Here is a 14,864-nt window from a genome sequence, read left to right as displayed (position 1 = left end):
GAGCACAATCACCTGGAAACCCCTTAATGAAATCAACATCAGATCAACATAAGAAATGGGGAGGTCTCGCCCAGTGAAAAAAAAAAAAAAACAAAACAAAAAACAAAAGAACCAAACATTCTAATGGAACCCCACGTGCTGTGTCACAAGAGTCTTTTCAGCATCACAGCAGATGCCAAGTTATAGGCAGCCTTATTAGCAACATGCAACAAAACTTGCAGAATGGTTGCAGATGCAAAGCTGAACTTTGTAATAACAGTTCAAAGTCACAGCAGAAGTCTGAAGGTAGGAATCCCAAGAAAGACTACAGTTGTTTGAATACCTTTAGGCAGATAGGTGAAGTAGTCTGAGATACAAAATATCAAAAAGAAAATTTGCAGTGCTTCATACACTGCACTGCATAACCCTTCTCTGGAGGGAGGGACAAACAAAGCTTGGTCTGGCTAAACGTCAGACCCAGAGGTCAGTACAGTTAAGTTTAACGGTACCATCAACTTTGGGGTTAAGATGCGAAGAAGAATGAAGACTATCAGCTCAGATATCTCCTCCAACATACATTAAACAAAATTGTTTATTCATTCTAGGAAGGATTTATAAACCTGAGTTAACACGACTGCAGAAGTTCAGTTGGTTTCTGACCAGGTATGAGTTACCAAACCCCCAAATATAAACAGCTGAGAAGAGTTCCCAGAACCATTCCGGAGATTAAGCAGCAGAGGAATAACTTGCATCACAATAGGAGATGAAGTCACGGAAGTACACAAATGCGAGCTTCCATGCACTTTACGATATTCCAGAGGGTAATGAGAAATCCTAATAAAGACAGCAAACAGAAAGCTAATATCCACTCTGTGTTGAAATATCTCAGTTTCTGACGGACCAATCCTCAAATTTCTCTCTTCAACCTCTTCAAAGAGGAGAGAGCACTTAAAAGTAGAAAAAGCAGAGCAAGACTGGAGTTAAAGGCAGTATCAGAACCTAGCTAAGCAGGGAACAGGAAGGTCTTCTCGTGAGCCTTATGCCACTGTTTTGGAAAGACTCACCGTTTCTTGCACATCAGCCCACAGCAGTCTAGGTTGTTGAGCCTCACGCGCTACTCATGGGTCATGCTCAGAAGACATAGTGGACAGAGTGAGTAAGAAAGGCTTTGGAAAATCTAAAGAAACTATCAAGTTGCTTTGCCTCAACAGAAGATTGATGAGGTTGTAAGGGCTGCTGGGGAGACATTCCACAGAGAAGTTTGACCATCAGAGTGCAGAACTGGTCTGACATATACATTAATAATTGCTATCAGTAATTGCTATCAGCATGTTATTAAGTTGACACAATATGAATTTACCTGAAAGGCACCCGGCCTTGTGCTTGTGTTCTGTGATCTAGGAGAGTCCTGTGTGGAAATGTCAGGTTTAAATTCTTTCAACTTCTGTAGCTGTTCCTTTTGCTCTCTGCACATGAATCATAAGAAAATGTCATAGTCCGTAGCTTAAATGAAAAATTAAAGAAATCAACATTTATAGTGAAACCCACATATTACACTAGCATTAGGGGCCGAGCCCAAAGAACAGGACACAACAGGCTTTACATGGTCCATAAGTCCGTTTCCCATTCACCTAACCATGGAAGTATTTAGTATATTAGCTGCCTCCTTTTTTGATCACAGATTTCCTCTGCAATTATGTTTTTGTGCTTGGCCAGAACCACTCCACTTTGACAGTAAAGAGCAAAGCTAGATTTTAGCTTCGGAAAAGACCTTCTGCAAACCAGAAGCTCAGTGGAGATGCATGCCTAACTGCTCTCAGTCACTTGCTTTGGGTTGCACACTAACAGGATTGAGGCCAACGCAAAGCACAACAGAGACTCCAACATTTAAAAACAAAGCAGCGATGTTAACTTTTGTTTCCTTGTTTTATGTATCAAAATGCTACCCTAGTCTATGGAGCAGAGACCAGGACCAGTAGTGAGTACTACAACCACCAGATTACTAAGATCTATCTATTCAATATGATTCCCTTTCGGGTTTTGTTTGCACCTTTTTATCTAGGTTTTTTTAATTGCTAATAACTCTTTGTTCATATTAATTATTAATTAGTGGCCAAAGAACAACTAAGAACAGGATCCCTCTGTACTAGGCACAACAGAGGCCATCCTGACTAGCAACCCATCTGTTCAGCGTCCAGTGCAAGGGGAACTTGGCTTACAGAAAGGTATCCAAAATGCTGCATTAGTACAAAGAGTAAACTGAGCAATTGCTAGCACTTAAAAGGTCTTCTTTACACCTGGCTTAGGAAAAAAACCACCAGATGACAAATACAGAACAGCATGCAGCTCAGAGTATGCTGTTTTATACACAATAAAAGCAAAGCCAGATGAAGGCTTTACCTTTGGAGGTGCACCACACTACTGGTATAACTCCTGGCTCAAAAAATATATCATCATCAGTCTCGTTAAAGTTGTGCCTACTGTTCAGACTGGGGTCACCTGCTTATAAGAACCTGATGAGAAGTACAAGTGTAACTAATTTTTAAGATTTTCCTCAAATTAAAATTCAGTATCAGTAGTGTCATGTTTATATTTCCCCTTTCTACTAGCTTAGAAAGAGGTATATGTATCTACTTTCTTACATAAAATGTTTTAGTTTCCGTGTTTAAATATTTCAGCCCTAATAAATTATTCACTTTGGCAGTAATTCCCACTATGGTCCTTAGATTAAGTCCACTGGCTTGCAGCTAGTCACATTAAACAAAACATATGCCTGGCAACCTGAGGCAATGGGAACGTCAGGAAGCTGAAAATGATCAGTTGCTCTGAACTTTTGGCAAATATTGCTTTATAACACAGGTTTTACAATTACTAACACCTGTTGAATTAATCTAACTGCAGTGAAAGACCAAACTATTCAGAATGGAAGTTATCCCTTCCTTTTTTAAAAATTATTTTTCTTGCATTTTGGTGTGCAACTAAGGCCTTGCATATGGGACAGATGCTGAGCAACCTTATGAGTCTGAAAACAAAACAGCTTCAAGAAAAGTGCAAAATGTCTCCGTATATTGCAACATGGTTTAATGTAAAAGTAATAATGATAACCAAACGTTCATTTTAATCACCCATTATTACAGCATATCTTGTTTATCAAATTAAACCCCCATCTTTACTAGGCGCCAATCCTTAGCTATCTCTTAGTAATTCATGAATAGGATGAACCACATGAACATCTGTCTCTAAGATGCTTCCTCTTTTCTCTACAATCGCCTCTGAAAGATCTCATGCACCAGAAATAGTCAAAGAAACTCATCTTTCTGTTTTTTTTTGGTTTCTTTTTTTTGTTTTTGTTTTTGTTTTTTTTTTTCCAAATACACTTAATGCACCTAAACCCATGCACCAAATCACAAAGATAGCATTTGGATAGATGGCATGTGCTCCATTCATTCTAATATTACTAAATTTACTGAGCCCTAGGATGTTTCTGATGTTTAAGAGGATTACTTATTTTGAAATAAACACCTATTAAAGCCTTAGGGAGTCTAGTAGCTGCTTTCTAAAACGTGGTCTTGGTGAGCTCTTGCATTCATATCCTCCTAATTGTTATTACTGCTGTTATGCTGATCCTCAGAACTAAGATCAACCAAACTCAACAAAAATTATACACTGACAATGCTGGATTTCAAATGAGGGAGCATTGTAAAAAGAAAAAAGAAAAAAAACATGGATGCTTTAATTAAAAAGTAAGCAGTATCCAAAAATTAAATAGGTCTCACTGTGTGAATTAAGAACAACATTAACATAGATCTTGACAGGTAAGTATTAAAGAGCAATTATCAATGAGTTCATCTGACACTAACAAAAAGATTGAAAAGCAATTATCAACAAGCTCATTTGAGGATAACAAAAAGATTGGTCAGGTGATGTGGCCAGATCTTTTCCTGGAAAGTAACAAACAGGGAATGCCGCATTCATGGGCATTCATGGGGAAAGGGACAACCACCTATTTAAGAAAAGACAACCATCCACAAAAGCTGTGATGGAGGTACTCCAAACAACTTGTTCCACATGAGCTCCTAATATCATGCCGTGTCAAAAAGAAATAAGGCCATTAGTGTGTAAACCAAGGAATGAATTAGGAAAGAAGCATCTCCACAGAATGGGATTCCCACCCAAAGTGACAGAACCAGTCAACTCACCGAAGCATTTTGAGCTCCTGGGCAGCCTTCAGAATTATCTCATGCTGTCTTTGGCTAAGGACCATCACTCCTCCCAATGACTGGTCAGAGTCCAAGTTTGAATCTCCTCCCAGCATATCAGAGGAATGCGAAGGTGGAGGAAGGGATGAATCTGAATGATCATCCAAAGAGCGCAGTCTGTCTCCATCATCTGGATACCACCTATCCGACAACCGTTCCCTCTCCCAATCAGTCCTTTCAGGAAGGTAGTCTTGCTTGTCCTGCCATGTGTCATATCTCTCTGGATACTCTCGAATCCTTAGCTCCCCCCTCTCTCGGAGGTCTCTGTCATAATGATCTCTATTCCTATCGTCCCTCCACCTATCTTCACGGTATCTGTCCAGAGGTGGAAGAGGTGGTAATGGTGGTAGAGGAGGGATATCCAGGTCAGGATTCCCCACTTCTCTGTCATCCATAGGTCTCATGTCCCAGTCTCTATCCCACTCTCTATCTAAATCTTGATCGTAAATGTCTGAGGATCTTCCAGTCCTATCTAGATCTCTCTCTAGTTCCCTCTCTCTGGGCCTTTTCCAGTCATCCCACCATGAATCTCGTCTGTCATGATCAGATGATAAAGGAGGTAGTGGTGGTAGGGGAGATAATGGAGGCAATGAATGGTGGGATTGCAACCTGTCATCTCTGTCATATGCATCTACAGAATCATCTTGATAATCAGAGTTGTGATCTCTCCAGTATCGTTCTCTTTCCCAGTCATCCAATCGCTCATGCTCCAAAGAAGGGTCATCTTGACTATCTAAAGGAAATTCCTCCTGCATTCTGTCATCTTCATGACCCCAAGAACCCCTCAGTGTCTCATCTCGATGGTATGGAGGCAATTTGTCAGGGTCATCTCCTAGGTGAATGGGTTTATCTATATTGCCTGTTTCAGATCTTCCTCCTTCCCTCTCCCTGCTACCTGCCCTCCTGATGGGACCCCTCTCCCGGCTCCCTGCCCGCCTGACCGGGCCCCTCTCCCGACTACCTGCCCGCCTGACAGGAACCCTCTCCCGACTACCTGCCCGCCTGACAGGGACCCTCTCCCTGCTACCTGCCCGCCGCAAGGGTTCCCTCTCTCGGCTACCTGCCCGCCGCAAGGGCTCCCTCTCACGGCTACCTGCCCGCCTACCGGGGCCTCTCTCACGGCTACCTGCCCGACCCCTGTCCCAGTTGCCTGGCCGCCCAGCTAGCTCTCTGTCTCGGCTAGAGAACACCCTCTCGTGGCTATCTGACCGTCCACCCAGTCCCCTCTCTCGGCTGCCAGACCGTCCATCTGGCATCCTCTCCCTGCTGCCTGACCGCCTATCTGGCATCCTCTCCCTGCTGCCTGCTCTCCTGAACATTCCCCTGCCACGGATGGATGCCTGCCTAGCCTGCCCTCTGCCTCTGTATACATATCCTCTGCCACGGCCTTCGTCCATCCTGCCCATTCCCCGGCCATGGCCATCATCCATCCTGCCCATTCCCCAACCACCGTCCATCCTTCCCATTCCCCGGCCACCGTCCATCCTTCCCATCCCTCGGCCACCGTCCATCCTTCCCATGCCCCGGCCACGGCCCATTCCCCAGCCACGGCCATCCCCATGCCCTCTGCCACGGCCATCATCCAGTCTGCCCTGGCCCCTTCCTCTGCTTACTGGTCCCTTGCCTCTATCTTCATGCATAAACTGCCCTTTCCCTCTGCTTTCTGGTCCAGGTAGGCCCTGGGTGCTATCTGAAGCAATCAACTGGCTGTCTGGAGAATCCAAATCCTCATTTCCTGTGACAGGGGTTACTGCACCACCTGTTCTTGCAATATCTGATTGCAAAGCTACAGGGTTACTAGAAAGGGATGTTGATTGCTGGTTCTGAATAGGTGGAGTAGGTGCTTTGGACTCTTCTACTTGCTGGTTAGGATCATGTGAACTCCACGTCCACTTTTTAGGAGGGTCTGAAGTAGTTTCTTTGACTTCAGGTTTGGAAGGTTCCTGTTGAGCGTTTGTCAGGTCCTCGTTTGGCTCAATGGTACCTGCACTCTGTGCATCGGGAGTAGACTGTGTCCTGCTTACAGTCTGCTGATTGCTAGCTACGTCTGTAAAAGGTTCTTTGTTTTCTGACTGTGAGTCTGTCTGTGACTGCTGCTGCTGTCCCAAATGAGGCCTGGGCCCCCTCCACCGTGGACCACTAGGTCGGGAACCATGTCCATGTGATGCATTTGTTGAAGAATAAAATTGTGCTGCTGGTCCTCGTGGGATAGTCCCCCATCTACTTGAAGACTGTCCATCTGTATTCTGTCGGTCAAAACGTGACCTGTATCCTTCTGAGCGCTGGGAGTCAAAACGAGGCCCTCTCTGTCTTGAGCCTTCAAATTTGTCATATCCTCTTCCTCGAGGTCCATCAAATCTATAGATGACATAACGGCAATTTTATTCAAATGAATATGTCTAATTATAATTCTCTAAAAGAGAGTTTCATTCCCCCTCAAAGTCACTTATAACTGATGAATCCTATTGTACCTCAGAATCAACCCCTACTGAACCAGTGCAGAAGCACAGAGACATGTTCTTCAATTCAATACTGTCCACTGAAGACCAGTTTAAGCCACTTGCAGATAATGCAACCCTAAAAGGAAATTTGGCTTAAATATCTCAGGACTGAAACCAGACTGACAAAGAAAGGTGGCAAACTCATTTGCAAAAAAGCTTTCAACTTTTGTTTAATGGAAGTTTCAGTGCAATCAACAACAACTGTTGAACTCTTGTTTTGGCAGTATGCAACAAGCCTACTTAACTATGGTGATAAACGCCATCTAGAAAAATCTTTAAATACAGATACTTTCAGAAAGTGCAAACTGTGATATCACCTAATTTCATGCAATATAATATGCCTAAAATATTTTTATTGCATCACTTTTTAAACTCCTTTTGAGAGCGTCTACAAGCTATTGCTTGTATATGAGTAAATAGGTCAGGCAAACTAATGAAGAATAATTCATGTAATCATTTTTAACAAGGCTGATCTAGTAAAAACATCCAATCTTTAAGCATATGTTCAAATACTGATTTACATAATAGACTAGAATAAATCAAATTAATTTTACTCAAAATACAGAACTTATGTCTGAAGTCAAGTTGCTTGGAGGTTTGGGATTCACAGTTGTGTCTCACTGGATGGGGTCAGGAAGGCCAAAGCACAGCTGGAGCTGAACTTGGCAAGGGACTCAATAATAATAAGGACTTCTATAGCTTTGCCAGCCAGAAAAGAAAGATCAAAGAAAGCGCAGGCCCCCTGATGAACACAACTGGCAAACTGTTAACAATGGACAAGGAGAAAGCTAAGGCACTCATTTTTTTTTTTTTGTTGCCTCAGTCTTCACTGGCAACTGCTCTTCCCACACCTCTTTAGCGAGTGGATCACAAGACAGGGACTGGGGGAGCAAATCCCTCCCACTGTAAGAGAAGATCAGGTTCGTGACTACCTTGAGGAACCTGAACATATGGAAGTCTATGGGACCTGATGAGATGCATTCCAGAGTCCTGAGGGAACTAGCTGATGTAGTTGCCAAGCCACTCTCCATGATATTTGAAAAGTCACGGCAGTCAGGTAAAGTCCCCAGTGACTGGGAAAAAGCAAATATTGCACCCATTTTTAACAAGGGTAGAAAGGATGATCCTGGGAACTACCAACCTTTCAGCCTCACCTCTGTGCCTGGGAAGATCATGGAACAGATCCTCATTGAAGCTATGCTAAGGCACATGAAGGACAAGGAGGTGATTCAAGACAGCCAGCAATGGCTCCACCAAGGGCAAGTCCTGCCTGACCAGCCTAATGGCCTTCTATGATGGAGTGACTACATCAGTGGACAAGGGAAGAGCTACGGATATTGTTTATCTGGACTTCTGTAAGGCCTTTGACATGGTCCCCAAAATCCTCTCTGTATTGGAGAGATATAGATTTGATGGGTGGACTGTTTGGTGGATGAAGAATTGCTTGGGTAGTCGCACCCAGAGGGTAGTGGTCAATGGCTCAAAGTCCAGATGGAGAGATCAGCGACAAGTGGTGTCCTGCAGGGGTCTGTATTGGGACCAGTAATGTTTAATATCTTCATCAATGACACAAGCACTGGGATCGAGTGCACCCTCAGCAAGTTTGCAGATGACGCCAAGCTGAGTGGTGCAGGTGACACGCTGGGGGACAGGATGCCATCCAGAAACCTTGATGGGTTTCAGAAGTGGGCCCATGTCAACCTTGTGAAGTCCAACAAGGCCAAGTGCAAGGTCCTGCGCCTGGGTTGGGGCAACCCCTGGTATCAATATAGGCTGGGGCGTGAAGGGATTGACAGCAGCCATGCCAAGAAGGGCTTGGGGGTACTGGTGGATGAAAAGCTGGACATGAGCCGACAACATGCACTCGCAGCCCAGAAAGCCAACTGTATCCTGGGCTGCATCAAAAGAAGTGTGCCAGCAGGTCGAGGGAGGGGATTCTGCCCCTCCACTCTGCTCTGCTGAGACCCCACCCGGAGGTACTGCATCCAGCTCTGGAGTCCCCAGCACAGGAAAGACACAGACCTGTTGGAGCAGGTCCAGAGAACAGCCATAAAAACGATCAGAGGGCTAGAGCACCTCTCCTATGAGGACAGGCTGAGAGAGTTGGGATTGTTCAGCCTGGCCAAGAGAAGGCTCTGGAGAGACCTTATTGCACTGTTTCAATACTTAAAGGGGGCTTATAAGAAAGATGGGGACAGACTTTTTAGTAGGGCCTGTTGCAATAAGACAAGAGTTTCTTAAACTAAAAGAGGGTAGATTTAGACTAGATGTAAGGAACAAATTTTTAACAATGAGGGTGGTGAAACACTGGCACAGGTTGCCCAGGAGAGGTGGTAGATGTGCCATCCCTGGAAACGTTCAAGGTCAGGTTAGACAGGGCTCTGAGCAAACTGATCTAGTTGAAAATGACCCTGCTTATTGCAGGGGGGTTGGACTAGACTTCAAACTATTCTATGATTCTATGGATTTTAACTCGTTACTGCCTTACCAACAATGGTTTACTTGTTGAAGAATTTACTGTTTCAATGAGCAATTTACCAGACAAGATCATTTATACAACCTCAAAGAATTTTAATAATCCTGATAAGTTAACACGGTAAACTGCCTTTTTGGGGCTGGGGGCAAGTCAAGATGAACAGGAAGAAAAAAAAAGAAGAAATTACAAAGTACAGCAGCAAGATAACTCAGATTTGAAGGATAAACTTTTACATGGAAGGTATAGCTAGAAGGTTGGACACTAAGACACATTTCATCCTCAAAATTCTGAAAATTAGTTTAAGCTTGTTCTTTAGAGTTTCTTGAGAAAAGTTAATTGCTGAAAAGAGGTGAAGGGTGTGTGTATCTCTTTATGTCTGGGACTTTTTAGCTGGGACAGCAGCAGGTAACACACAATGTTTTTAATTTATCCCACGTTCAGTTAAAAATTTACTAGGACTCTCTTTTCAACTAACTATATTGAGAAGAAAGAGTAAATAGATTTTCGGGAAAGCTTCGCTAAAACCCTAGAATGGTCATGCAGTCAGTGTAGGAATGCACAAAGATTACAGTGTTAATTAAATACTACAAGTATTCTCAAAACCAGAGCTCCTGTATGTGGATTCTAGAAATTTGTGATTATCCATAGCCTATCATCGCACATCACTGAGCTCTAAACCAACGCACATAAAAGACATGCACTAGCAAATAATGAAAACAGTCTGAACAGAGTTGTACACCAAACAAATCCCCAGGACCAGAAACAACCCTTTTTAAAAACAATCAGGAGGTAGAAAATGATTCAAAGTTATAAATAATTCATTTACATTGCTAGCAATTCATGAATTATTATTTATGAATGATCACTTTGGAAGCAAAGAGAAGTGAAATAAACATGAAGATATGATTGTAACGTCTGGAAGAGTATGTAAGTATAGAAACAATTTTACAGAACACCACTGTTCTTTGATTCAGTAGGCATCACATCAACCAGTCGAACTAATGACCAGACAGAACAGATGTTGTTTTTGCAACCTGATATGTTATCAGTCAAGTATGAAAGAGAAACCTTCCAAAAACAAGATCTTGGATTAAACCATATAGCAGGTATAAAACTACATAAAAGATACAGAACACTGGCTTTTAGAGTAGCTTTATATTAAGGTAGCAGGCCATCCACCTGATAAAATGAAGATTTGAATTTGAACAAAACTGTATCTTACCAAGAGAGAAAGACAGCAACGTTCTAAACCAAGACCATTATGATGTAATGCAAAAGAAAAAGTGGTAAAGAATCCTAATGCTAGGATCCTAAGGCTCAAATCTTCGTTTCTTTCCTTCTCTCTTGTTTATAATTGTTTGTATGCTAAGTAATACTACATGTGTAGAAAACCATTGATTGGTACTTAAGATAAGCTCTACCTTAAGCACACTGAATAGGAAAATGGTATAGCTGCAGACCTCTCTCACACTAGAAATTAAACTACTGGTGAACAGCTTTGAATATTCATTTCTTTCTGCCACAAATCTTGGATTACAAACAAAGAGTACCTTATTGTTTCTAAAAAATAAATAGCATCTACATTGCCAGTAATTAGCTACATTAGTATATTTAACTGAATATATACCTGAATACTTTCCTGAATCCCTTTCAGAATGCCTACGTTAAAGTGCTACCATATATAGCAACACCTTAAGAACAATCCTTCAACATTTTTGCTTTAGATTTTCCTAAACTGTGTTCCAAGTATCACAGACAAAATGCTGAGAATTTAGATCACTTTTCATATAGGATCACTCTTTCAAGTGTGAGTTATCATCTTCAAACTAAGGACAGCAAAGACATATAAGATATTTACAACAGCTTTGCCATTTTCAGAGAAGGGATATTATGTCTCTGGTAATGAAAAGGGTGCAGTGTGCCCAAGCATTTTACTAGAAAAAAAACAGCATTCTACTCTAGATAATGCTCAGGTGAAAGGCATCTACCTATCCTTGCTTTAATAAGATAAATACAGAGCATGGTGTACATACGTTAAAAACAAAACATCCACCAAACAAGCCCACTTCATACGACCTCAAGAAGATTTGAGAATAAGATATGTTTCATTTCTTAATATATCACTGAAAGTCTTGTAGCCTGGAACGTGTACAAATCAACAAAACCATCCTTACCTAGGGCCTCTGGGGCCTTCAAAACGTGCTGATCTGGGAGGATCTGGAAGCAATCCACCTGACCTCACTGGTTTATCCTGCATGGTAGGTGCATGTGTTGAAGACACTGCAGAAGTGGCTTTCAGTTCCCCACATCCTTGCTCGGATGAAATGGAGACAGTTTGTTTACTAAGATGAACTTGAGACTTTCCGTGGTCTGAAGAGCCAAAGGATGAACTTACTTGAGAATGATAAGGTGAATAGACAGTTGAACTAGCTATTTTTGATGCATAGGTACCAGGGGTGGGAAGCAGAGCTGGCCTTGGCGTCTCAGTAGATTGACTGCTTTGAGAACTGGATCCTGAAGGGACAGAGGAATTAGATAACTGAGAAACGGAAGAGAGAGGCGGGGGGACCAGTGGAGGTGTAGCTGAAGGTAAAGTTGGAGGCATAACAGGAATGCCACCTTGAGCGGTTTGAGAATATGGAACAAATGGAGGTGGCAGTGAAACATTTGCAGGATACTGATTCTTCAGATTTTGGAGTGAGCTCACTTTCTCCTGCAGATGGGACTGAGTGACCTTCATCTGCTCATCCCATGCTTTCCACTGTTTCTCATACTCTTGAAGCTGGTCTTTGTGAGGGTAGGTTTGAAGCTGATGCTGCCACTGTTGGTTCATTGATCGCTCCCAATCTTTATGAAGCTGCTGGAACTGTTTTTGTTGTGCCTCATAATGTCGTAGCTGCATGTCCACTGACATTGTCTGCAACAAGACAACAAAAATAGTTTCAAAATACCATCTTAGTTATTTTCAGAACCACATATTTCAGTATCACTTGTAATATCACAATTTCAGACTTGGGCAGAAGCTTGAGAAAGAACTACACTGAAACAAAAGCAATCACCAACTGTGATGTCTGAATTCATTGTGACAATTTACACATTTTATGACTAGAGAGCATTTATGTACAAAAGGCTTTTTTTTTTTTTTTTTAAAGACAGGACAGTTGAGGAAAGCTATAGTCAAAGGGCTCCAAGCTGTATTGTTACTGGATGCTAACAACGGCTAAAGCCCAAATCAGTCTTCATGCTTTCAATATATACAGTACATGGCTATTTCTCAAGGTTTCAGTTTCTGCTTTTAACCCGCTCAGAGTTGCTTCAGCTGTCAGCAATTATTTTTCTCTAAGCCTTTGCCAAATCTTATTTGCACAATGAAGCTTCTTTCAAGGAGGTACTGTTTTTCATTATGTGTAGATACAGTTCCCAATATCCATGTCTTGATCTCGTCTGAGATTTTCAGGGTTCACATTTAAGAGATTTTTTAAACAAGCAGACAGCCCGAGCTACACAGAAATGTTTAATGCACAAACTCCACCAACCCAGAAAAAGCTGACTCAACTGTCTAATACAGTAATCAACTTCTACTTAAAAGCTTATATCAGTGTTGCAACCTTTAATTACCCAAACTTGTTATTAAGACTTATTTTATTTTGCTGATTATTTGAATCAAAAATAATGTCAAATGTGATTTTTTTAGTTACTCTAAGTGCATATTTTTGGCATCTATGTTTACTTCATCATTGTACATATTTATTTTTGTACTACACAACGTTGTAAAAAAGAGCAGCTACAAAATCAGTCCATGCAATCACCTGTTTACCTAACCTTTCTTCTGAACTGTTTCTTCAGCAGTAAAACATTCCAAGCTGAGTAAATTCAATATTGTGTTCAGCTTTGCTCCTGCATCACCCAGGTATGTCTGAAAAATCTTATGACAAGTGTAAAGTCTTGTATTTCTCATCCTACTGAAGCTTCATTACCATCTGTCATTTCTTTTTTCATTCTGAAGTGGAGTGACAGTAGGAAAAGGGGATATAGACTTCTACCCAAGCAGAAAAAGTAGCTAGACAAATAAGCCAACCATGACAAATTATTCAACTACTTGTTTTTCAGCAGACCATGTGTGCTAAGTCACCCAGGAAGTATATCAAACACCATCTCCTTAGTGTTTCACCTGTAAGTGTGGAGGCTGTTGCATGATCTGTTGATACTGCTGTACTATCTGCTGCAGCTGGGCATGCTTCTGCATTATTCTCTGATATTGAAATCCAACTCGGTGATGGGGATGCTGCTGCCATTGAGCTGCTGCTGCTTGTAATTGCTGCAATCTCAAATCTTCCTCAGGGTCATCAGGAGGTTCAATATTGAGCTAGACAAAAAAGCAAATACTATAAATAAAGGAAAGCTCCTTCTATCAGCAGAAAAAAACTTGGTCACTACCCAGTTTACAGGACCTTTCTCGTGTTTGTTATTTTATTACTCTGTATTTCAGTGTTCTGGCCACCCACAGCTTCTGGAAGGCTGATTTTTATTTCATTTATTCTTAATGTGAATAGTCTGATCTAAAGATTAGGCTGATGGCAATTAGGGTATTCATACATACTACAGAAACTACCAACACAAAAGAGATTAATGCAGATCTGTTACCTGTCGCTCACAGCAAATATGAGACAACAGTGCTTTTTCATGATAAGGTGAAGTAACTCTGAGTGCATTATTTTTGCCACTTGGTAGGAACCCACACACTGTAAGTTAAAGTGGAGCGCATGCTGCAGCGTAGTCTACTACCCTACAGTAATCGGTTCTAAGATCAATCATGACCTCCAGCCATTATGCAGTAACTGTTATTAAGCATGCTGACAAAAAATATTCTGTGCAAAGTTCTTGGCCTTCAGACAAACTACAACACACAGAGAGAAGGGGAGCCAAAACTGACAAACTGTCAGAGAGGAATTAGGAAATAGTGTCTTAAAGATAGCATTCCTCATCTACTGAGTATTTAATTTTGCACTTAGGTATCACAAAGTGTTTCTCATAGACAAAGATGACAACGCTGGGGAAGGTGCAAGTGAGTCAAGCTTGGACTCGCTTGGTACATGCGTTGGTGACTATGTAAGTCTATACAAGGAGTGTATTTTTATTTTTTTTAACTGGTGCAGCCTTAGCAAATGTTCTTTTCAGATTGCTTTACCACATTTAGTTATTGCTAAACTGCATACACGAGAATTTGATGGCATTATTTTCCTGTTTCTTCGTCCCATCTAGCACAACAGATGGAGTGGCATCACTTTACAAGGCCTACCTGAGTTTCAGTGGATGTAAGAGAAGACTCGTCATCTTTGGAAGGTGGAGGCAGGGATTCATTAAGCAGAGGAGCTTCAGACTGCTGAGTTGAAGCACTCATTTTCCCTTCTTCAGATTTTGCTCTTTGCTCAGATGCATCCTTCACTACTGGACCTTTTATTTGCTGCTGTCCCTGAGCATGAGCTTTTGCCCTTTGCTGCAGGCTAAGCAGGTGCTGCTGGTACCAGTACTGCTGTTGTTCCTACAATAGACAGAAATTTCCTAAGACAACTTTTACAGGAAAACCCATTAAAATTAATTCATGACAGTCACTGGAATCATACCGTATAAGAGTTTTTAAATCTGTTT

At 41.8% G+C, this 14,864-nt stretch overlaps 1 protein-coding gene across 2 annotated transcripts in view; it reads right to left on the bottom strand.

The window, feature by feature from the left end:
• Positions 1 to 14,864, bottom strand: part of YLPM1 (YLP motif containing 1) — a 39,069-nt gene that overhangs the window by 18,447 nt on the left and 5,758 nt on the right. For both annotated transcript variants that reach the window (XM_082485889.1, XM_082485890.1), the window contains exons 2-6: positions 14,515 to 14,757; positions 13,387 to 13,581; positions 11,390 to 12,132; positions 4,179 to 6,596; positions 1,340 to 1,445 (exon numbers count right to left, since the gene is read on the bottom strand). In XM_082485889.1, coding sequence (XP_082342015.1) covers positions 1,340 to 1,445; positions 4,179 to 6,596; positions 11,390 to 12,132; positions 13,387 to 13,581; positions 14,515 to 14,757 — 3,705 coding nt within the window. The remainder of the gene's footprint in view (positions 1 to 1,339; positions 1,446 to 4,178; positions 6,597 to 11,389; positions 12,133 to 13,386; positions 13,582 to 14,514; positions 14,758 to 14,864) is intronic.

The sequence above is a fragment of the Vanellus vanellus genome, assembly GCF_965231255.1.
Source record: "Vanellus vanellus genome assembly, chromosome: 6".
Taxonomy (NCBI): Eukaryota; Metazoa; Chordata; class Aves; order Charadriiformes; family Charadriidae; genus Vanellus; species Vanellus vanellus.
The sequence above is the reverse complement of the archived record's forward strand: the minus strand, read 5'-3'. Positions and strand labels throughout refer to the sequence as shown.